The sequence below is a fragment of the Balaenoptera ricei genome, chromosome 15 (assembly GCF_028023285.1).
Source record: "Balaenoptera ricei isolate mBalRic1 chromosome 15, mBalRic1.hap2, whole genome shotgun sequence".
Taxonomy (NCBI): Eukaryota; Metazoa; Chordata; class Mammalia; order Artiodactyla; family Balaenopteridae; genus Balaenoptera; species Balaenoptera ricei.
Genome location: NC_082653.1, coordinates 83,378,835 through 83,402,173, shown reverse-complemented (window position 1 = coordinate 83,402,173; position 23,339 = coordinate 83,378,835). Strand labels below are relative to the sequence as shown.

Below are 23,339 nucleotides of genomic sequence, written 5' to 3'. Positions count from 1 at the left end.
CAAGTAAGAAGATCGTTTAATTAGAGAGACAGATTTTTCAGCATCATTATGACAAAGCTAAAAAACTCCTTGACTTATTTTTCATCAGGTGTCTGTGGTTAAATAAGACAGTAGAATTGTGTCGTGTCCAGAAAGCTTGGTTGTTTTTTTTTTCAATCTAGAGGAGAAATGCACTATGTTCTTTTTTTTTTTTTTTTTTTTTTTTTTTTTTTTAATTTATTTTTGGCTGTGTTGGGTCTTCATTGCTGTGTGCAGGCGCTCTCTAGATGTGGTGAGCAGGGGCTACTCTTCATCGCAGTGTGCTGGCTTCTCATTGCGGTGGCTTCTCTTGTGGAGCATGGGCTCTAGAGCGCAGGCTCAGTAGTTGTGGCACACGGGCTTAATTGCTCCACGGCATGTGGGATCTTCCCGGACCAGGGCTCGAACCCGTGTCCCCTGCATTGGCAGGCAGATTCTTAACCACTGCACCACCAGGGAAGCCCTGCGCTGTATTCTTTGACTAGACCTTTTGTGTTGAGAGACTTTAATGTGGGTGATGAACATGGGAAGAATAATGGAAACCTCTAGACTTTCTCTTTGAGAGAATTTCTTTTTTTTTTTTTTTTAATAAGATTCGTATTACTTTCTTTTTTTTATTATTTACTTGGCTGCGCTGGGTCTTAGTTGTGGCATGCAAACTCTTAGTTGCAGTATGTGGGATCTAGTTCCCTGACTAGGGGTCAAACCTGGGCCCCCTGCATTGGGAGCTCAGAGTCTTAGCCACTGGACCACCAGGGAAGTCCCTCTTCAAGAGAATTTCTAACTGCAGGTTGTCATGTTCAGCGGAAAGGGCCACTGGGCTTAAAACAGGCTGGAAATATCTGTGCTCTATTGAAAAGTAGTCATTTGAAGGCATAGCAGAACTTTTCTCCACACTTTTCAAGTTTCTCTGTCTTAAATGATTTTCAAAATTATTTTCTGTGAGGTTCTCTTAAGCTTCTCTGCAGACTGTGTATCTGTAAAGAGACAGCTCTCGTTGCCTTTTTGAGACTTTGAGGTTAAAAATAAAAAGACCCTTGCAGATTGGCGTGACTGCTTTTATTTGCAGATATTAAGGCCTCTTTACCCTAGAGCAGGGTCAGCACACTTCTTGTATAAGGAACCAGAGAGTAAATTTTAGGCTCCGAGGACTACACGGTCTCCATAGACTGTAGTAGACAACTACTACAGCTCTGCCATGTGGCCTGCAGGCTGTCATGGACAGTACAGAGATAAATATGCATGGATGTATTTCAGTAAAACTTTATAGGGACTTCCTTGGTAGCACAGTGGTTAAGAATCCGCCTGCCAATGCAAGGGACACGGGTTCAAGCCCTGATCCAGGAAGATCCCACATTCCGCAGTGCAGTTAAGCCCATGCGCCACAACTACTGAGCCTGTGCTCTAGAGCTCGCCAGCCACAACTACTGAAGCCTGTGTGCCTAGAGCCTGTGCTCCGCAACAAGGGAAGCCACCGCAGTGAGAAACGCACGCACTGCAACGAAGAAGTAGCCCCCGCTCGCCACAACTAGAGAAAGCCCACGCGGGCAGCAACGAAGACCCAACGCAGCCAAAAATTAGTTAATTAATTAATTTTAAAATTTATTTAAAAATAAAAAAATAAAACTTAATAGACACTGAAATGTGAATTTCGCATAATTTTCATGTCATGAAATAATAGCCTTTTAATTTTTTTCTAAGCACTTAAAATTGTAAAGGCTATTCTGTAGCCCATAGGCTGTGCAGAAACAGGTGGTGTGTGCCATCCCCTTCCCCAGAGGGAATGTTCTAGGCATTTCAGGGAGAAAGACAAATATTGTCTGAGCTGTGGAATTGGTTTTCTTGAAAGTTTTTCAGATAATCAGGCTAAGCCAAGTTGTTTCATCAATCTCCTCTGCTGAGCTTGGTTGGAATTCTGTGGTGTGTCTGAATGTTGCTAATATTAATAATGATTAATTTCAAATGTAAGGAGAGCTTTTGACTCATATGCCCTCATTGTCCTAGAGGGTAATTTGGGAGTTTTGGTTTGGAGCCAGTTGGATTTCAGTCATGCTTCATGATGCCTCTAGTATTTTTTTTAAGCAGGGTGTCCATTTCAGTCACAGCTGTGGTCGTGGCCTCTCCTGGCTCCGCAGGGTGCACGCTGTGTGGCCTGAATTGTCCTGCTTCTCCACGCCCCTCTAATTAGTGCACATTCTTAACTTTTCTCTCTTTCCAGTCTTTTTCTTTTCTGGACATCTGGTAATAAAATACATTTTAATATTTTCTGAGTCAGATTGCTACAGACTAATATCTATGGACACTTCAAAGGAATTGATAGGCAGTTTGTTTCCTGAAACCGCTGTTACCCTTCTAGGAAGGCTGGGGCTCACTTCCACCACGTGCCTTACAGTTTCTCTCTTGTCTTTGCCTTTTTTCAGTCAAGTGTCTATTTACGAGGTGGACAAGCAAGATTGTCGCAAATTTTGCACAACTGGCATCGATGGAGCCATGACCATTTGGGATTTCAAGGTATCGTCTATCTTTCAGAACAGATCTCCTTTGTGTTAGAAGTCTTCCCATGAGAAGACTGGTCCTCATTTCTTGGACCCAGCCGTCAACTGCAGTGCACGTCAGGAGCGCAGTGCACCGGCTGGGGTTCTCCTGAAGCCCTGGGAGTTGTTAGCAGGAGAGAGCCGCACTTCCTCACTGAGGTGCGGTCCACACTCTGGATGTCCTCGGAGTCACTGAGGGGGGCTGGGGGCTGCTTTGGTGGCGGGCCCCAGGTTGGGCCCGGACTAGCTGAACTCTGTAGACATGTTTTTACGGTTGACACCAGCTGATCGGATCAGCACTCCCGGCCTGCCTGCCGGGTGCCGGCACTGAGGACGTGGACGTGAAGGAGCCCTCGGGGAGCTCATCGTGGGAGAGGGAGGAGGGTGGGGGTCGGGTGGAGCTCCGGGAGAGGAGCCAGCGCCTCTGTTTTCGCCTGGAGGAACTGGGGGGCTGCATGGACTGCCCGAGCTGCCTCGGCAGCACGTGCGGAGCAGCCGAGCGGCTCGAGGGGCGCGCGCCGCACTCAGGCCCCGCCACGGGAACTGCGGAAGCAGAGCGGGCCCTGCCTGCGGGCAGCTGGGGGCTGCCCCGGAACCGACGTGGAAAGGCATCTGCTGTGACGTGCAGGTGGCCTGGGTGGCCAGGACTCTGGACAGAGGCTGCCGGAGTGAACGGGGGGCGGGCATGTGCCTCCAGCCGTGCTGGGGGGCAGGGGGTGGCCAGGAGGTTCTGGACTAGAGGGATTTAGGAGGCCGCGTGGAGGGGTGCTGTGACCATGAGGGACAAACCCCAGAGGCCTGTGCACCCTCCAGCTTCGGGGTTGGGATAAGGAGGCGGGGAGGAGGGGCGGGGGTAAGAGAGCAGCTCCGGTGTGCAGCTCTGCGGACTTAACCCCCAGAAGTTAAACGTTTACAGAATTCTGCCACTGCCTGTGCGGTTCCATGATTGATGTTGCTGCCTCTACAAGTGTCTCCTCACCCTTGTTACCTTCACCTGCGTTGGGGTATCGCGCACCTGTGTAATTAGCTCCACCTGAGCAGGTAGCTGCGCCCTTCATCCTTTGATCCCTGCGGCCAAGTCCTTTCTCCTCTGCGAGTGAGCTGGGAAGTTCCAGCGCATTTTCCTCGCTGATCCATCCGCCTTTGAGCACCGCTAGGCGTTGTGCACCAGGCTGGCTGCATGGGGGCCACAGGAACACGGGAGTGCCTGCCATCAGGGCACCTGGAGGGCGGGCCGGTGACACACATGACAAGCAGATACGTGCCCTGGGAGCAGGCGTGTGCCCGGGGCCTGTGGCCTGGGGCCGTGGGGACAAGGCGGCGCAGGGCCTGGAAGGGCCAGCAGGGGGAGCCCTGCCCGGGAGAGTCTCTGCAGGCCAGAGTCCGGGAGCCCGTCTCAGAGGGAGCGGGTTTCAGCCAGGAAGGAGGGGCTGTGGGGTAGTGCCTTGGGGAAAACGCCAGGATGGCCGGTCCCCACTGACCATCGGTGTTCTTCCTGCCGCTCTCCAGACCTTAGAGTCTTCTATCCAGGGCCTTCGGATAATGTGAAGCTGAGCGAGCCTCCCAGATCCAGCATGAGGACGGACAGGCCGCGCTGGGCAGCTCCGCCATTCGCATGATGGGCAGGAGAGCCGGCCGCCAGGAAACACTGAAGACACACATGGCGCGAACCTTGTTGTGTGTTTTGTTTGAGGATAATTGGTGAAAGTGTTGGTTTTTTAAAAGCAGCAGTGATTTGGGTTTTGTTTTTTGTTTTTTTGTTTTGCTGTTTCATTCCATTCTTGACCAAAGCTTCTCTTTAAGTAGTTTATTATGGAAAATTGTCACACTAACTTAAAGGAAGGGGTGGGGGAGGTATGTAAATGGTCCGCTAAAAAATTAAATAAAAATCCTGAATGTGTTTTTGGTTTTGTCTCCTTATACCGTTTGCATTTTTAGTAGGAAAAGATGGGTAAATTCTTTGTTATACTAGTTAGTTTTTAGGGTAGAACCTTAGATTCTTAGTTTCTTATATTGAGCCATCTTGTACAGCCTTTACCCAAAAGAACCGGTTCTCGAATGCTATGCTTTAGCCGTGCAGGACCTCGGCAGAGGAGGCGCTCTGTTCCCTGCTCGCGTGCGGGCAGCAGAGGAACCCGCCTCCACTGAGCAGCCGGGGAGCCGCTGCCCGGTGCCCGTGGCAGGCGTGTGCGCGGGCGTGTGCGCGGGCGTGTGCGCGGGCGTGTGCAGTGGGAGAGAAAAAGCACAAGTTGTCATTTTGGTTTAGAGATTATTGTACCCAAACTAAGTTATCTTCATAATTAGACACAAAGTTTGACATTTCAAGGCTGAGACTCTTGAGAGGCGCAAATAAATGAATACAGCGTAGCCTAGAGCGTGGCTGTGTGCCCAGAAGCGGAGCGGTGATTCCAACACAACTCTAGTAGTTAGGACAACGCTGGTAATAGCGCTTCTCAAAGGACATCGTGATATTCTTAAAAGAGTAAATTTGCCCTTTTGCTAAGCCATGGGAAGCATTACTTCCCTCCAGGAGAGAATCCCAGCACCTGGGCACCTGCCTCTTCCCGTTTGCTGTGGCATCTTCCCTGCGCCACCCCCCCCCCGCCCCCCGCCAATGGCAGGAGCTCCTTTGTGTACACGTGTTTGTACCAGTGCATCAGCAAGGCTGTCGTGACAGAACGAGGATAGACAAAAGCAGGCCAAGAAACAGGAATTAACTACCAATTTCTTTTTAGTTTCATTAAATCACGTGGCTTGGGAGCAATTCGAGAGGTTTTTAGAGAAACAATGTATTCTGTGAAAGAAACAATAAATTTACTAACTTGGCCTCCAAGAACTTAAGCCTAGAGTCATCTTTTTTCTTTTTTTAACTTGGGCCATCTCACATCCATGGAAGAAGGCCCATCCCTGTCGTGGCAGCCAGAAACCTGCAGTGCTGGGGTCTGAGATGGTGGAAGGTCGCTTCTCATCTCGCCCTGCTTGTGAGACTCTGACCAGGCCTCGGTCCACAGCCGCCACCGATTTGGAGGGACAGTGGCCAAAGCCCTTTGATTGGAGGCTTTGGCGTCAGGTCATAGTTCTGCCAAGCTGCGTGGCCTTGAGCAACATAGTTAACATCTCTGAGCCTCACTGTCTTCACCTGTAAAATGGGAGTAGTAAAGGGTTAGCAGTTGCTGTTATTCAGTAAAGCCGAGGTTTGCCTTCAGGCTTGGCATTGGCCCCATACTATGCCCTGGAGACCCTTAATAGCAGAGTGGGGTAGGGTGGGAAGTGGTGTATGGTTTTCCTGCTAACCAAAAAAAAAAGTTTTTTCCAGAATATGAGAAAATGGGGGTTGGCCTTAGAACCCAGATTAATTGCTTAGGCATGGCCCCTTCAGTTTGACCCAACAATCACGCGAGTGGTTTAGTTCTCATGTGTGCCCAGTGAGGCAGTGATGCGAAGGCCTAGGGTTCCCTCAGGTGCCTGCGATGTCGGTGAGGCCATTAAGCTACCCCACGAGGAATAGTACAGATGATCTATACATTATAAAGTTAATGTGAGTTATGTGTGTGTCTAATTCAAATATTAGGTGTGGTAGGTAGACTACTGGCCCCCCAAAGATGTCCCTGTCCTGATCCCCAGAACCTGTGAGCTTTGCAGATGGGATTAAGTTGAAGATCTTGAGCTGGGGAAGCTGAGCCTAGATTATCAGGTGAGCCCAGTGTAATCACAAGAATCCTTATAGGAGGGGGGCAGGCGGGGGAGAGTCTGAGGAAATGAGGGGGTAGAATCACAGATTGCGGTGGGAGAAGGCCAAGGCCTCTAAAAGCTGCAAGAAGGAACCTGGTTCTCTCCTGGAGCCTCCAGAAGAAACAGCACCCCGCCAGCACCCTCCAGCCACTGACGTGGGCTGTGAAGCTCTGAGCTCCAGCGCTGTGAGAGAAGACACTTGTGTTGTCTCAAGCCACCCGCTCTGTGGTGAGCTGCTCCAGCAGTAACAGGAAACGAATCCACTAGGCCATTCAGAAAAGGGGAGGAGGGACTTCCCTGGCAGTCCAGTTGTTAGGACTCTGCGCTTCCATTGCAGGGGGCACGGGTTCGATCCCTGGTCAGGGAACTAGGCTCCCACAAGCCACTCGGCACGGCAGGAAAAAAAAAAAAAGGAAATACGGTCTGGAGCTGAGTTTTTCAAACTGAGGGTCAGAGCCCATTTGTAGGTTGTAAAATCACGGCTGGTACTTGGAGGAGAAAACAACATTCTGCATTGCGTGTAGTACGTTCTGCTTCATGGTACTTCTGTTTCAGATACACAGGGGGCTGTGGACTAGGCCGCAACATGTGTCCGTGGGGGTCATGGTCAAAAAAAGTTTGAAAGCTACTAAGGTAGAGGAGCCAGTCACCTGAGTGGGGCTTGATGAGGAAGGATCCGCGGATCCAACACAGCAAGAACGTGTGCCACGCACACAAGGTCACGGTGCCGGGCACCAAGGGAAGCAGCTGATAGGCAGGAACTCCTCACAGCAACCCTGCAGGGTTAGAACTGTGACTGCCACATCTTAGAGATGACAAAACGCAAGTTCAGAGAGGGAGGGCAGCCTGTATCAAGGCAGCCTCTCCAGAGCCCCAGGGGTAACCATCAAGCACACTCCCTTCTGGGTGGTGACAGGCAGGGGAGATGCCTAGCGACCCAGCCCAGTTCTGTCACTGCACTCAGAAGCAGGGTGATGTCATTGGAACCAGGAGGGGACCCCCCCCACACCACCAGCGATACCTGTGGGGTCTCCTGGTAGACCTCAGTTTCTCAGTTGAGCCGTGCGGCTTGGAAGGGGTGTGAGCAGGCCCCGGCTGAGGAGTGCTGTGTGTGTTCCAGACCTCCATGTGTGCGTGGCTTTGGAAGGAGGCCCAGGGTCTCCCCTCTTCCCTCCTGGTACCGGGTGTCAATCTTCGATCTCAGGGGGGAGACCTATGGTCCCCATTCGGGGGTGGGCAGGGGCTGAGACAGAAGGAGATCGCGCTGCGTGCTTCTGGAAGGTTTTCCTCCCTGGTCTCCCGCTGCCTTGGCCAGCCCACCACCTCCTGAGTCCAGAAGCCTGAAGCTAGGCTGCCACCTTGTGACCAGGAGGCAGTAAGGCCAGTGCAGCAAGGAGGAAGGAGCAGAGCCAGGGAGGACCTTGATGGCCCTGAAACACTGCACCAGACCCCAACTGACGGCCCTCCTCGAGTCAGCCAGCCCTGAGGAGTCAGCCTGGGTGTGTGGCTGCCTTCCTGGGAATCCTGGGAAGGCGGGGAAGAAGGGAGAGTGTAGGACCTTCATCCCAGGGCACCAGGGGAGGCAGATTCCAGGCAGAAATAGAAAGCTCTCTGAGCTGTTCTTTGAGCTCCAGATGAAATTCTTCCACCCCCAGGTTCTCCTCACCCAAGGACTTGCTCCATTTAAGGCTTAGAAGACTGTTCCCCAAGGGAGCCATTTCAAATAACACCCCTGTCGCTTCCCAGCTTGAGGTGTGTTTCCCATCTACTGGGTCTTCCCACAGTGACTGCAGGCCTGTGAGGTGGCCGGGCAGTGCTTGTTAGGAATTAGCCTCACTTTACAGATGCGGAAACCCAGGCGCTGCAAGAAGACTGAAGTTACACTACAGGTTAAGTGGCAGAGCCGGAAGTGGGTTCAAGTTTCTAACCCCACTGGTTTGTTCATTCATTGATTCATTCAGCAAATACATACCGAGTGCTCCTGGCTGGCAGGCACTGATCTCGGCCCCGGGAAGAGCAGCGTGAATAATACAAATATGGTTTCTGCTCGCACTAAGCTTGAGTCTTCTTCTCATCAAATTAGCTCAGTTTCGTGAGGAAGAGGGAGTCCTCAGCCGTGCATATTTGTTAGGATGCTTTTAGGGATGAGTAACAGAAAAGCAACTCAAACCAGCTTAAAAAGTAGATTCCTTGGCTCACGTACCTGAAGAAACCCCCGGAGGCAGGTTGGGCTCAGGCTGCCAGTCAGAGGTTGACCAGGGCTCTGGTCATTTCCTGGGATTCTCTCCATCATGCTCCCCCCTCCCCCCCACCCCGGGTTGTCAGGCTTCCCTGTGGCTCTTCCACTTTCGTGTTCAAATTCCAGAAGGCGCTGCTTTCCCCTCTACCTTCATTCGAAATCCTGGGCTTTGCTTTGACCCACTGTCTCAGGTCACAAGTCCAGGAGGTGGGGCGGGGAGACCACAAGCTGATTGGGTGAGAGCACTCAGGGGCCACCATCAGAGATGGGGCTCAGTCCCACCTGGGATGGTTCCCTGGGCATCTGCAAAGCTGCAGAGGGGTAAATGGAAGGCAGGGACACAAGTGTCACCTCAGCATTAAACTGCACTTGTCCTCACGGGATGGGGGTGGCCAGTACAGACCATCTGAAACTTTTCTCTGACTAAAGCCATCACTTGGATTTGCCAAGGCTGGATGGGGGGCCCTGCTGACAGCCCCTCAGTGTCTCCTCAGAGCCAGGAAGGCCAGGGTCCTACTAATTGAAGCTGAAGTTTCCCAAGCACCCTGTGTGCTCACCTCAAAGTGCTCCTCACCTTTGGACACCTTTCATTCTCCCGGCTGCCCCCAGGTGTTGAATTGTGTAATGGGAGCCAGGACTGGTGAGCACAGGATCCTGTTGAGGAGGGGGTCAGGGACAGAGTGACCTAAGAGACACTCACTCATGTCCTGCAGGATAAAGGGAAGCGGGCCAGGTGGGGACAGCGTGGGACAAGTGTTCCAGGCAGAAAGAACAGCATGGGTCAAAGCGGGGAGCCCTGACAGGGTGGGTGCCTGGCCCCGGACCTCCTGAGACCCACGAAGACCCCACGCCCATCCGTGATGCTACTTAGTGCCTGGCTGACCAGCTGAGCTGAATCCTAGCGGGAGGGACCACCTGGCCACATCTCCACTGATGAGGCAGAGGGCAGGGTTGGAGAGACCGCCGGGCCTACCTGGCCCAAGACCCACATACAGGCGGCTGCGAGGCCGCTGGGTACCTTAAGGGTCGGAAGCGGTCTGCGGTGGAAAGAGGGGCAGGAAGTCGGCACTGAGAAGGAACTGGACCAGCCGGGGGTTGGCGCCCCCGTTTTGAAGCGAGGACCCCGGCGGCGGGCGGGCTGCCTCGGCTCCCCTGACTGCCCACACCCCGCACACTGGGCGCCCAGCGGGCATCCGCTCGCGAATGGAGGGCTGGTCCCCGCGCGGCCGGGGCCTGAGGCCGGGAGAGGCAGCTAAGCTGCTGGGCCACCGGCGCTCCCCAAGGCCGCTCGCGGGGGTGGGGGCCGTGCGCGCTGCCGGGCTCGGGTTCCCGCCCGGGCGGTGCCGCCCTCGCCGAGCCTCAGTCTCCCCGCCCGCCAGGGGGCGAGGGGCGCACGCCGTCAGGGCGCCCCGGGTCGGCTCGGCCCCAGCCCCGGGGGGGTGGGCGGGACCAGGGCTCTCCAACCGCCCAGGCCCCGCCCCCCGCCCACGAGGAAGTGGCAGAGCTGCGCGGGGCCCAGAGCCGGTTCGGCGCGTCGACTGCCCAGAGTCCGCGGCCGCGGCGCCCCGAGGTGAGGGGGCGCGGGAGCGGCCCGGAGGGGGGGGGGTGGGCGTGGGGAGCGCGGGGAGGGACCTCATGCAGGTGGGGAGGACGCAACGAGGGGCCGCCGGGAGATCGGGGATGAGAAGGGCCACAGGGGGCCCGCCTGGAGGTGAGGGGACACGCGGGGCACGGGCTGCGGGCGGGCGGCCTCCTCCGGGCGAGGGAACCGCAGCGCTCCCCCCCGCCCCCCGCAGTCTGCGCCCTCGGGGCGCCCCGGCCCGCGCGGCCGCCCCCCCCGCCTCCCCCCTCCCCCCGCCTCTGCCCCGCCGTCGGTGTGCCCCGTTATTTCGGGCCGCAGGGCCCCACGCCCAGTCACTTCCCCTGCGTCCTCCAGCCTTCCGGGTTGCTCCAGCCGGGAAATGAGCTGGCGCCCCCGCCGCCTCGCCTCGCCCCTCCCTCCCTCCCTCCCGGCCACCGCCCCCTCCCTCAGCCCGCCTCCCGCCAGCTGGGCCCGGTCCGAGGGCTCCGGTCCAGGGAGGGGCGGGCCGGGTCCGGAACGCTCCCTCCTCAGCTCCCGGGCGCTAGACCGGAGCGTTCCGAGCGGCGCCCCCCGTCGCCGGCGGCGTGGGGACCGCGGCCAGGGCCGGGACCTCGGGCGGTGACAGGGACACAGTAGTGACTGGCGTGAAGCCGCAGGAGCGAGCCTGGTGCGGACGCCGAGGCTCCCAGGTTATTCCGGGCTGTCCCCAGGCTCCTCCCGCCTGGCGGGCAGTGCTGCCCGGTGGTTAAGAGCACCCCCGCCGGCGAGGTCTCCGGGGCCAGAAACTGGTAAGAGCGCCAGCTTCTTCCATCAGTGGCCACCGACCTTGCAAGCCACCTAACCTCTCTGGGCCTCAACTTTGCTTATCTGGAAAATGGGGACCTTTCATGTTGTGAGGCTTAAATATGATCATGTGTGTAAGGCACACACAGGGCCTAAACGTGCACTTTTATTGTCCTTGCTGTTATTTATAAGGCCTGCCTACATTTATCAAAGTGTCCAGGTGAACCTAAACTCTGAGATTCGGGGTCAGAATCCCAAACTGTGCCAGTTAGGAGTGGGGTGACTTTGAGCAAAGTTTGGCTTTTGTCTGAGTCTGTTTCCTCCTGTACAAGATGAAGGTTAAAACAAACACTGGAAAACTTCTTGGGCTTGTTTTAGGGTGTAAAAGAGAGAATGTATGTCAAAGTCCTGGGTAAATTCCGGGCATTTAAAGATGCCAGGTCGGTCCAGTGGTTAGGACTCCGTGCTTCCACTGCAGGGGGCACGGGTTGGATCCCCTGTGGGGGAACTAAGATCCCCCAAGCCAAGTGGCAAAAAAAAAAAAAAAAAAAGCCAAGTAAGTTAATTAATTACATAGTTAATTACATAAGTGTTTGTATATTATCCACATAGGTCTTATAACAACATGTTCATATCACTATTTCTCTTTCCATATTTGTAGTCATCTGGATTTTTCTATCCTGTCACCATTATAAAGAGGATTATTATGAACATGTTTGCTTTAAAAAAAAAGTCGGCTATTTTTTTTAGCACCAAAATGAATTTATGCCACCAAAAATGTTAACAATTTTTAAGTTCCTGTTTGTGTTCTTCTGTTTGTTCCCACCCAGTTGGTTGGATTGAGTGTTATCACATTGCCCTTCAGGAAGGCTGAACAAATTAGCAACAAATGAGAATTTCTCCACAGTCTTGCCAGCATTGAGTTTTATGTGTTTTGGGGTTTTGTTTGGTTTGGATTATTTTAGCTGATGCTTTATGGTGCCTTATGATTATTTTCATTTGTGTTTCTTGACTTTGCCTGGTTTGCAAGACCTCAAGAGTGGAGCTGGGGAGGAGGGATTGGCTGGTCTGTTGGGGTGATGAGGGCTGTTCCACACACAACAGGAAGTTGAGTAACTGCTCAGCACATGTGCAAACTGGCTTGCTGGCAGCTCCCTGGAGTGGCTGAGCTGGGTGGGGACTTCCCTGAGTGCCTGCAGAGCAGAGATCCTTGCTGCAGGCAGCTCCTGCCTGGTTTAGCCTCCAATGCAGTCAAACCTCTGGATTCAGAGAAGGTTGGGCTGGCAAAGCTTCTCTGAAAGCAAGAAAGAACCTACAGCTGGTGCCTCGTCCAGCCCCAGACTTTTCTGGATAGAGATGTGGGGGAAACATTGGCGGAGGGCACCCAGTCAGTATGGAGAGAGTCAGAATTTGCACCCAGCATGTAAGAAAGAGATGGGAGGCCTGAGACCCTTGGCTGGGCAGCTGGGGGCTTCGCCTGGCTTGCCTTGCTTTGGAAGGGAGCTGTTTTCTCCCCGAATCCTCAGAGAGGACCCTTTAGATTGATGATTTCCAAGCTTTTTGGATCGTTGACGCTATAAGGAAAAAATCTTGAGTGCATACTCCCCAGTAAATATTTACAAATTGCATACATGTACCAGTGAAATAATAGGTCTGGTCTATAAGGAGTATACCATAAGATGAATGTGATTCATTCATGCAACCACATTCAAGAAATATTTATTGAGCACCTACTATGTGCCAGGCACTCTAATTGGTACTGGGGATTCATCTGTGAACAAAACAAATATACCTGTCCCCGTGCAGCTTATGTCCACACCCCGGTACATGGTCCTTGGCACCCCATGCCTGGAGACCCATGCCCCACCTTGGAGACCCAAAGCTCCTCCCAGCCATCATGCTGCTCTCCCAGCCCTGCGTGATCCCCCGTCCATTCATCCTGAGCACCTACTGTGTGCCAGACACGGGGGAAGAGCTACCTGGAGCACAGGGAGATCCCGGCTCCAGGCTGGTGGGGGGCGGTTAGAGCCAGCTGGGGGAGTCTGTCGGGGTTTGGCCTGTGCTCCCCCAGCCTCACTCTCTTTCCAGGGTGATGGGGGCACAGAGCACTAGACGTGGACTCCCAGTGCCAATGCCATCCCCAGGGCCCCCTCCTCTCTCTTTGTCCTTGACAATCAAATGGGTCCACAGGGCTGGCTCACAGGGTCACAGCGATGAGTGGGTGGGTTTCCCGGGGCCATGGCCTCAGCCTGCCTTTGTCTCCACCAGGAGACACCGCTGAGTGGTTGCGTTGTCCACACTCGGGCAGTGCCCGCCCCACCCTCCCCTCCCGCCCCTTGGTAGGGTAGAGGTTTCCCTGGGAATGATTAAGTCACAGTTCCTGTGGCGGGGTGGCCTGGTGTGAAGGCTGTTTTCCTGGATCTGACCACACGGAATGATCCCATGATCCCCAAGCCTGCAGTGGCTGGAGAAGCCACGCCCCTCCCTGGGCTGCCACTTCCGCATTTGTAACCTGTGGGGGTAGGGAGTCCTCGGGAGGCCCTGCTGCTTTCAACCGCTTTGCAGAAGTTATGAAAAAGTTATGAAAAGGGGAAAACACGTCTTCCTCTCTCCCACCCCTTCCACCCGTACCCCCTCCCCCCTTTACAGTGTGGGTCAGCAGACGAGGGAGTATTTCTGTCTGAATTTATGCTAAAGTGTGATCGGCTGATAGGTGTGCTCTGAACCTGTCTGTCCCACTGTGCTGTGGCCGTCTTTGTCAGCCCCTCCCTCTCCCCCTTGAGAACCTTTGGGTCCCAGGAGACAATGGGCAGGGTCCCCAAGCCCTCTCAGCTGCGATATTGGCAAGTATGGGGGCCGCGGTCCTCTGTAGAGCCAGTGTCTCCATCTTCACAGCCTGGAACTCTGAAAAGTCCCTAGACAGGCTGTTAGAGCCCGGCCCACACGTCTGGACACTCTCGCCAAGAGCCCACAAGGGGCAGAGATGCCCGGCCAGACAGTGAGCCCGGGACAGTTGGAGCTGGGAAGTTGGGTTCTGCTCCGGCTGAGTCTAGGGTCCAGGGACCCCCTGGGCTTCTTCTGGGCCGCCTGGGGTGAAGGGGAGGGGGTGGTTGGCCTCCTGTGGAGTCAGGGGCCAAGAAGAACCTAGCTGGCATTTGGAAGTGGGTTTCTGGCTTTAACCACCACCCCCCCGCCCCGCCCCCTGCCCCATTTGTGACCTTGGGGAATGGGGGCAGGCAGATCAGCACAGCTTAGTGGACAGGCCTAGGTGCTCCCCCCCACTCTGAGTCTTGGCATCTGCGGTGGAGACGTGGATGACCCCCTGCCCACCCAGGCCGGATGCAGCAGAAGTGCCTGGGGAAACCCCGTCAGGCCTGCTGACCTGGGCTCCGAGGCCACTTCCGGGGCCTTTGCTTTACACAAAGAGGCCTTATAAGGAGACAGAGGCTGGGGAGGCGGCCGCCGTGGGAGCGGTGTGCTCGTGTGCGCATGCAAGGCTGACACGTGTGTGTATGGGAGCGGTGTGTGCGTGCGCGCGCGTGCAAGGCTGACCACGCGTGCGTGTGTGTGGCCTCCGCCTGGCTGTGTGTGTCCACCTTCTTTCTCAGCAAATGTTGCCCGGGGACCCACCCTGGCCCCTGCTCTAGGCCTGCGGGAACAGGCGCGGTGGTCCCTGCCCTCTCCGTGCACGTGTGCGCGGTGGTCTGTGCCGCTTTAGGAACTTTCCAGGACTTCCTGCTATAAATTAAAGCGGGATTTGTGGTCGCTGAGCCCCGGAGCCCCCAGCAGTATGATGGATGGCACTGCAGCCTGACCCTCGTGCCTGGGCCCCAACTCAGTGCTGTTCCTCCCAGAGGGGTCTTGGTCGAGACCCCCCCTGGGGGCAGAGCGAGACTCCAGGGTTCCGGGAAGGTCACGGCTCAGATCCAGGCTGAGGAGCGGCCTTCCTGGGGCCCAGCCTCTGGCCACAAACCTGCCAGTCAGGTGGGGGAGGCGGCCGAGGGCCTGGGAACGCCCACGTCAGGGCCACGTGACTCCGGCAGGTGGCTTCCCCTCCAACCGCAGCCCTCACATCCGTCATCTGGGGCTCAAGTCGAGAATACAGGAGGGCTTAGAGCTGGTGAGTGCAGCGTTCAGGGAATGTGGTGTGGCTTTTTTTTTTTTTTTTTTTTTTACATTTTAAAAAATAACTTACTCTGCTGGACACTAATGGCAGTAAACAATTGTGTTCATCAAACATTTATTGAGTGCTTACTATGTGCCACGCATTTAGGTGCCGGGGATAGAAATGTAAACAAGATGGTCAGAAATGTGTGTCTCCATCAAGCTCGTTACTTTCCAGCAGGGGGAGAAAGACACGGGCAGGATGAATGAGCACAAGGTAACACGTGTTCAGTGAGATTATCCCCTGGAGAAAACTAGGGACTAGGGAGTGTGGAGGTGGGGTGGACAGCAGCCTTGCTCAGAAGGTGGCCTTGGACACAGACTTGAATGGCAGCAGCGAGGGCGGGAGCAGTGCAGGCATCTGGGGGAAGAGCTTCAAAGGCCGAGGGAACAGCCAGTGAGAAGACCTGAGGCTCGTGTGCCCCCGGATTGGCCCCTGGTCCGGCCGGGAGGCCCACCCCTAAACAGGTGAAGCACGCCGGGTGCCGGCACATCCATTCTAGACAAAGCGCTGCCATTTCATGATCACCTACTATGTGCCAGGCGTGGTGTGTCGTCTTATTTCACCCTCTTAACACCTCGGCGGGCGGGGGACAGGATTCCTGTTCCCATTTGGCAGATGTGGAAATTGAGGTTCAGAGAGGGCGAGTGATATGCTGGGGTCACACAGCTGGTAGGCAGTGCTGCTGGGCTCTACCCATGACTCTGGGAAGCTGAGGTGGGGAGAGAATGGGTGAGGAAGTGATGATCTCTTTGGGTCTTTCCAGTTGAGCAGGACTTTGCCGCATAGAACAGGGGTGGACATTTGGTGGTGTAGAGAGACTAGCACGCCAGTGTGAAATGTGGACAGAACTGGCCTCCAAGACACATCAGGCTTGACCTTCCCTGCAGAGGGAAGGAACAGCATGTGCGAAGGCCAGGAGGCCTGGCTCACTCCTTCTGGGGAGCGAGAGTTTCCACCTATGGGGAAACTGAGGCACAGATGATGAGTGATGGCCTGTCTGGGGCAGGGTCCCAGCACACCCCACTCATGGTAGTGGCTTCGCCCACACCCCCATTCCCCGCCTCCACTCCCCACCCCATCCTTTGTCTTTGTCCCCTGGAGCCTCGGACACATCCCATGAGAGCTGCTGTTTCATGAGGAGGGAAACTGAGGCCCCAGGAGGGAAGCAAAGCGCTAGGCCAGAGTCGGGAGGCCAGGGTGGCCCCTGCTGCCCTCCCGCGAGGCCGGCTGGGGCAGGGCGGGGCTGACCTGGCTTCCCTCTCTGTCTTGGGCACAGGAGCCGAGCAGCCATGGCCTATCACAGCTTCCTGGTGGAGCCCATCAGCTGCCATGCCTGGAACAAGGACCGCACCCGTGAGTGCCCCCCCTCCCCCCCCCCATCGGATGACGCGGGAAGCTGTCCCCCTGCTTCACCCCCAATCCTGAGATCCTGAGTGTTAGGAGGGAAGGGACCCAAGCAGGGCAGCCAGGCGAGCGGGCACTGAGGGTTGGAGGCGAGAGCACGGCCCTGCCTGCACCAGGCGCTGCTCTGGGCTCCAGGACCGGGTGGGCACGACAGCGGGTCTGCCCTCTGCTGACGGCTACGGGAGGGTCTGGGGATGGGAAACGTAACCTGCAGTGAAATGAGCTCTGAGGAAACATGAAGGGTGAGGCGAAAGCGAAGGAGCCAAGGCACTAGTTTAGAAAAGGGGGCTAGGGAGGGGCTTTCAGGGAAGGTGACGTTTGCATGGAGAACCAAAGGAGGTGACGGAGCCAGCGTGCAAAGGCCAGGGTGGGTGTAACAGCCCCGAGGCGGCAGAGCCTGGTGTCATCAGGAGCAGCAAGGAGACCGTGGCTGGAGCAGGGGCAGAGCAGGGGGCAGGGAGAGCTCCCGGAGGTTTGCAAGACTGCCTTGGGGACACTGGGGCTGTGGGGTGCAGATGAGGGGTGGCCAGCCCCTGGGGAGGAGTCCCAAGGGGGGCCCAGCAGGACCTGAGGCAGAGGAGGAGAGTGCATTAGCAGAGGACAAAGTGTTGCTCAGGCGGCCTGAGAAGGTGGGGAGTCATGGGGGAAGGGGGGAGCCTGGGCACGCATGCCTCCTCCCCAGGCCTGCCCATCTCTCCTGCAGAGATCGCCATCTGCCCCAACAACCACGAGGTGCACATCTATGAGAAGAGCGGGAACAAGTGGGTCCAGGTGCACGAGCTCAAGGAGCACAACGGGCAGGTGACAGGTGGGTTGGGCTGGCTGGGGTCATCTTCCTGAAAGAAGGCAGGGCAGGGCCGGGCCATCCACCTACTCCCCGTGTTAGGTAGGATAGTTTGGGTTGCAAGTAACAGAACCCTGATTCAAACTGGCTTAAGTTATAAAGGGATTACGTTGATTGGTTTATGTTACTGAAAAACTCAGAAGTTTAAGGGCTTCAGGAAAGGTGTGATCCAGCAGCTCAGCATTACCAAGGACCCGTTTCTTTTCTGTCTCTTGGCTTGGCCTTCTAGCGTGTTTGCTGATAGTTGGGAGAGCTGTAACACCCCCAGTGAACTCTAGTAGCACCCCCTGGAGCAGCTTTCATCCCGATTGTGGCCTCTAAGCCCCTCCTATGCGTACACTGTAGAGCCACCTCTGCTTGGATGGCTTCAGCCTAGTGCCTCCTCCCACCCCACAGGCATCGACTGGGCCCCCGAGAGTAACCGCATCGTGACCTGCGGCACAGACCGCAATGCCTACGTGTGGACGCTGAAAGGCCGCACGTGGAAGCCCACGCTCGTCATCCTGCGCATCAACCGCGCCGCTCGCTGTGTGCGCTGGGCTCCCCAGGAGAACAAGTTCGCTGTGGGCAGTGGCTCCCGTGTCATCTCCGTCTGCTATTTTGAGCAGGAAAACGACTGGTGGGTGCCTGGGCGGGGCCAGAGTGGGCTGGGAGGGACCTGGGGCTGCAGACCAACAGGCGGTGGGGCAAGAGGGTCCCAGAAAGCACGGGACGGGGAGTCAGGACCCCTGTTCACATGACCCTGGGGAAGTGTGTGCTCTCTGGCCCTTGGAGGTGAGGCGAAGGGCTCTCTGTACAGCCCCCCGCCCTCCCACAGCCCCGTCTCAGTAATAAGGGCCCAGGCGGCACCCGGGCTGCCTCTGCAGGCATCACGCTAAGCCCTGCACACCTATTGGCACTGACCCGCCCCCTCCCATCAGCCCCCTGGACTGGGCGTCTGCTGCAGTCCCCACGTTACAGATGCGCAAAGGCCCTGAGGCAGATCACTCGCCCAAGGCTCCCGGCCCATCACACTCCAGGGCCCACTCACAAGCTCCCAGGCACGTCATGATCTTCTCCCCTGGGTCCCTGAGGGCAGAGGCCAGGCGGGAGGTCAGGCTGGAGTCCGAGAGACTCGAGTTCAAATCCCACCCTGACCAGTTAGCGGCCTCATGACTTCTCCTCACTGAGCTGCCCCAGGGTAGTTGCAAGACCAGGTGTGGAGTCCCCACCCAGGGTGGGACCCGGCACGTTGCTGGCCTGGGCCCAGGCCCCTTCCTCCTGGGACCTCTGTGGTCTGCAGGGCCCAGTGGGAGCCTGGAGCCTCTGGGTTGGCGGGTGCCCACCTGTGTGTCCCCGTCTCCTCCCTACCTGTCTGCCTGCCGTGTCCAGGTGGGTTTGCAAGCACATCAAGAAGCCCATTCGCTCCACCATCCTGAGTCTGGACTGGCACCCCAACAATGTGCTCCTGGCCGCCGGCTCCTGCGACTTCAAGTGCCGGTGAGGGGGGCCCTGCCAGCAACGCAGGGACGGGTGGGAGGGTGGGGGGCAGCTGTCCTGGGAGCCCCGCGACCCGCCTTCCAGACCAGCTCTGCTGCCAGCAGGTGACCTGGGGGCCTCCGTCGAGCTTCTTTGGGGTTTTGCTCTTTGAAGGGTCATCCCTGGGTCCTCTCTCCAGCCTCTGGGGGGCCTTAGAATGATGTGCCCCTTGCCACCGCTTAACGTCAGCAAGGTTTCTTTTCTAGGCCCTCCTGTGCTCATTAGAACCTCCCACTCCTTCAGCTTATTGGCTTCTATCTGAGGGAAAATGAGTGGGTGTACTTTTTCACAATAAGGTATAAATGACTGATAGGCTGGGACAAACCCTGCCTCGTTATCTTAAGGCCTGGAACAAAGAGTCTCCACCTGCCATTGGCTGTCTGTCACTTCTGGGCCCATTACCCACCCCTGCCCCGAGTCTCCCAAGGCCTCCGGCTCCCAGCTCCAGGCAGATGGCCTGGGTTTCTGCATCTGCCCTGGGAAATGAGGCTACAGCAGGCCCCAGAGGCCCCAGGCACAGAGGGGACGAGGTCCTGATGAGGCTCGTCGGCACCCTGACCTGTGAGATGACTCCGGCTGGCCCTGGGATGGAGAGTGGAGCTGGTGGAGCTGGCAGGAAGGGAGGCAGGATTGGTTCACGGTGCAGAGCAGGAGGGGGGCACATCCTAGGGGCTAGCCCTGGAGTGCAGTGGTCACCGTGAGGGGGACAGGAGGCCCTGGGAGCCACATCAGCCGTGGATGGTCAGTCCTCAGGTGAGGGCCCCGAGAGCCCTGGGAGTTCCCGGGACCCTGAGCTGGGAGACCTCCTGACCCCACACCATTGCACAGAGTGGGCACCGAGGCCCAGACTTGTCCGAGTGCGAAGATGCAGGTCACGAAAAGCCGGCTCCGGTACCCTTGACCTCAGCCGGGTGCTCTGGCCTCAGCAGGCCAGTTTGGGAGAGGGAGTCCCTTGTCAGGCCCCTCCCAGACCCCCGGTCACCCCCTTTTTTGCCTCTCCCGGCAGGATCTTCTCAGCCTACATCAAGGAGGTGGAGGAGCGGCCAGCACCCACCCCATGGGGCTCCAAGATGCCCTTCGGGGAGCTGATGTTTGAGTCCAGCAGTAGCTGCGGCTGGGTGCACGGTGTCTGCTTTTCAGCCAGCGGGAGCCGTGTGGCCTGGGTCAGCCATGACAGCACCGTGTGCCTGGCTGATGCCGACAAGAAGATGGCGTGAGTACAGGTCACCTGAATGGGGGGGCGACCCAGGCACCGAGCACGAGGGGCCGGTGTGGCTGACGTCTCTCTCTCACTCAGCGTCGCGACTCTGGCCTCTGAAACGCTGCCGTTGCTGGCCCTGACCTTCATCACAGAAAACAGTCTGGTGGCAGCGGTAAGGGGGCGGGGGGGGAGGGGGAGCAGGGGCCGGTGACAGCAGGTCTCCCAGCGAGCCCCGAGATGCCCAGGCAGCCCTCTACTTGTCCCCGCTCCCTCCTTTCCTTCCTCCCATCCATCCACCCACATCCATCCATATCTCTATTGGTCAGAATAGGTTGGGTTATGCTGCGGTAACAACAACAAAAAAGTCCCCAACAGCAGTGGCCTAACACAGTAAAGGTTTGTTTCTTGCTCACTTTGACTGTCCAGCGTGGGCGCTGTGAGGGGGGCTCTGCTCAGTGCAGATGGGAGCTTTGTCTCCCGTGGAGTGAGGAGGGGAAGTGGGGAACTGGGTCCTGGATCCTAACCTTTCTGCTTACATTTTATTGGCCAATGGAAATGACAGGACCACACCTCCTCACTCAGAGAATGAGTGCTTGTGGGGGAGTGCAGTCCTGCGTGTGTCCAGAAGGGCACTACTCTCCCTCCCTTCTCCTGCCCACCTGTCAAGGCTCTTTTCAGGCCTCAGGAAACCTAATGGGGTCCCAGAGGGGGATCAGGCCTGCTTTGCCTAGACGAACGTCCAGCTGTGGGGTCTCTCCCAGAGCAGGTGTAACCGTCTAGGCAGGACAAGGCCCCCTGGGCTCCCAGGGAAGTCCCAGACCAGCTTTCTCAGCTGAACGCTGGCCCTGCGGGCTGAGGGGGCTGCTCCTAGCTGCTCAGCCCCGACATCCAGTCCCTGTTACTACACCTGGGGTCGCCGGCTGTGTCCCCGAGCTGGCATCGGCTTCCCTGTGCTACACCCAAGCCCTGCATCCAGCCTCTGGGACCCCCCGATTTGCGGCCGGGTGCCCCTCAGCGTTGCACCTCCCCTTCAGCCTGGGTTTCCCCGGGAGGAAAAAGGGGGCGCTCCAATGGCACCCCGCCCCTCCCCGCTGCAGGGCCACGACTGCTTCCCGGTGCTGTTCACTTACGATGGCGCCGCGGGGACGCTGAGCTTCGGTGGGCGGCTGGACGTGCCCAAGCAAAGCTCGCAGCGCGGCTTGACGGCGCGCGAGCGCTTCCAGAACCTCGACAAGAAGGCTAGCTCGGAGGGCAGCGCGGCGGCGAGCGGGGGCCTGGACTCGCTGCACAAGAACAGCGTCAGGTGAGGGCGGGGCCGAAGGGCGAGCTCCACGCCCACCCCGCAGCGTCGAGGTGCGGGCCCACTTAGGAAGCCGGTCAGTCTCTCGAGGTTTTGCATCAGGTGGGGGCAGAGCAGTCAGCCTTGCTCTGCGTTTTCAGTTTTCAGGACGCGCTGTGGGACCGTTCTGGGGGGTGGCCGGGCGGTGACTGGAGGGGCGGGGCGGGGCGGGGCGGAACGAAGGGTCTCGCAGCAGCCTCCCTGAGGGACTAGAGTGGAACCAGAGCCAGAGACTCCCGGATCCCGCCAGCCACAGGCGTCCACCCCAGGACAAATCAGAGGGAGAAGTGTGGCGAGACTCTGACCTTGCCCCTTGGCTAGTTAAACCCTCCTGTGGCTGCCTGGCCCGATGTCTTCAGACTGAACTCCTCTGCCCGGCCTTCAGGGCTCTTCAGAACTAGCCCTGCATCCACTCAGTGCCGTCTGTTGCTTCTCCCTGCCCTGCCACGCTCCGTCACTCTGATCCCCCAGCACGCGTGCCCTCAGCCCCTGCCCAGGCCTTTGTGCGTCCTGTGCCACCTGCCCGGCTGCCCTGTGCTCCTTGCACAGGGACTAGTGCTCGTCCCGAAAGCAGACTCCGGAGCCCCGTCCTGTCGTCCTCTGTGGTCCTTCGCAGCCCGGCCTCCTGGGCTGTCCCTGCTGGGCGCGCACACTCACACTCACCGGAGTGAGCTCACGCAGAAGCTGGGGAGCTCCTGGAGGGCAGGGTGGGCCGGGGCCCACCGCGGGCACAGGCTGGGATCTGTGAAGCCCTCATCCTCTTTGCAGCCAGATCTCGGTGCTCAGCGGGGGAAAGGCCAAGTGCTCGCAGTTCTGCACTACAGGCATGGACGGCGGCATGAGCATCTGGGACGTGAAGGTGAGGCCTGCCCTCCCCACACCGCCTCGCTTCCCCCCAGGCCGCCCAATTCTCCCTGGCAGCCACCTGGATGCCCCAGTCCTTCTTCTTCTTTCCTGCAGAAGGGCCCTTCAGTGGGGTGAGGGCTCCTTGGCATCTGGGCCTTGGCACCCTCTGCGGCACCTTCCTTTAGGGCTGGGATTCAAACCCAGGTCTGCCTGACCCCGAAGACCAGGTTCTCTGTCCCAGGCCAGGTCCCTGTGGGTGGGGTGTCTGCAGGACAGCTGAGAACCAGCCTGTCTTCTCCTTGTCTCCTTCCAGAGCTTGGAGTCAGCCTTGAAGGATCTCAAGATCAAATGACCTGTGAGGAGTCTGCCGCCCTCATCCCAGCTGCTGAGGGAAGGGGGTCAGGGAGGCGAAGGATCGCTTTGCTCGATGTTTCAAGGGTACCAGTTCGGGTCCCCACGGGCTGCTCCCTCAAGTGGGGAGGGGAGGGGCGGGGCGGGAGGCTTACCTACTGAAGGAACAATTGCCTTTTTCTTAAAGAAATGCTTTCATTTATTGTAAAAAATGTCCCCAAAGCACTCTGCTGGTCATGAACTGCTTCAAAATGTGGAGGTAATAAAAATGCAACTGCAGACACACCGGCCTGTGTGTCTGGAAGGAGAGGTTAGTTTGGGCAGAGCACTGGTAGCTTATTTTTGTTTGCCAGCACAGCTGATCCTTAAACCCAAGAGGCTGCCCCCAAATGGTTCCTTCCCTGCTGCGGTCCAGCCTGGGAGCTGCCAGGGCCAGGTGTCTTTCCTGTCACTCATTCAGCGGTCAGATTCCTAGACAAGTGGTTGCACATGGTGGGCTGGTTCTGGGCTTTAGTGGAAACTTATGATTTCTCTGCTTGATGTTTGCAGTTGGTTTCTACTAACTGCTCATCATCTTTTAGGACGATTTTTTTCCCATCCCTATTTTACTCGGGTGTTTTTGTTTAATCATGTGCTTTTTAGTCACCTGTTTACATAATCATGGTTCTTCTTTTAGTCTAACTAGGTAATGAATTACATCAGTAGATCTAATTGTGAACTGTCCTCACATCTGGAGGACAAACGATACCTAAGGAAGCCTCCTCCCCCACTGTTCTAGGG

General features: G+C 57.0%; 2 protein-coding genes and 1 long non-coding RNA gene across 8 annotated transcripts in view; 2 read left to right on the top strand and 1 right to left on the bottom strand.

The window, feature by feature from the left end:
- Positions 1–4,452, top strand: part of ARPC1A (actin related protein 2/3 complex subunit 1A) — a 28,117-nt gene extending 23,665 nt beyond the window's left edge. For both annotated transcript variants that reach the window (XM_059898090.1, XM_059898091.1), the window contains exons 9-10: positions 2,439–2,529; positions 4,062–4,452. In XM_059898090.1, the coding sequence (XP_059754073.1) occupies positions 2,439–2,529; positions 4,062–4,100 (130 nt within the window). In that variant the 3' untranslated portion in view covers positions 4,101–4,452. The remainder of the gene's footprint in view (positions 1–2,438; positions 2,530–4,061) is intronic.
- An 824-nt stretch (positions 4,453–5,276) lies between these two features.
- On the bottom strand, positions 5,277–10,335 carry LOC132349582 (uncharacterized). 3 transcript variants are annotated; one of them, XR_009497706.1, is made up of 4 exons: positions 8,257–10,335; positions 7,306–7,527; positions 6,935–7,089; positions 5,277–5,691 (listed from the first exon to the last, which is right to left on the bottom strand). It is a non-coding gene; the product is annotated as an uncharacterized LOC132349582 (long non-coding RNA). The 3 variants fall into 3 exon arrangements; XR_009497705.1 differs by having other exon boundaries at positions 6,935–7,060; XR_009497704.1 differs by lacking the exon at positions 6,935–7,089.
- ARPC1B (actin related protein 2/3 complex subunit 1B) lies at positions 9,985–22,842 on the top strand. Of its 3 annotated transcripts, none has more exons than XM_059898093.1 (10): positions 9,985–10,093; positions 16,333–16,409; positions 17,164–17,268; positions 17,701–17,923; positions 18,676–18,783; positions 19,829–20,035; positions 20,120–20,195; positions 21,121–21,326; positions 22,131–22,221; positions 22,522–22,842. In XM_059898093.1, exons 2-10 carry the CDS (start codon positions 16,346–16,348, stop codon positions 22,558–22,560), a joined length of 1,119 nt encoding a protein of 372 aa, XP_059754076.1. In that variant the 5' UTR covers positions 9,985–10,093; positions 16,333–16,345; the 3' UTR covers positions 22,561–22,842. The 3 variants fall into 3 exon arrangements, with proteins under 3 accessions (XP_059754076.1, XP_059754077.1, XP_059754075.1); XM_059898094.1 differs by lacking the exon at positions 9,985–10,093 and adding an exon at positions 10,609–10,893; XM_059898092.1 differs by lacking the exon at positions 9,985–10,093 and adding an exon at positions 15,171–15,269.
- The last annotated feature ends 497 nt before the right edge of the window (positions 22,843–23,339 follow it).

Bases quoted from the DNA above. Each gene is read 5' to 3' on its own strand.
- ARPC1B (XM_059898092.1), top strand. The intron at 17,269-17,700 runs GTGGGTTGGGCT...CCCACCCCACAG, and splicing joins GCACAACGGGCAGGTGACAG to GCATCGACTGGGCCCCCGAG. The intron at 22,222-22,521 runs GTGAGGCCTGCC...GTCTCCTTCCAG, and splicing joins TGAGCATCTGGGACGTGAAG to AGCTTGGAGTCAGCCTTGAA.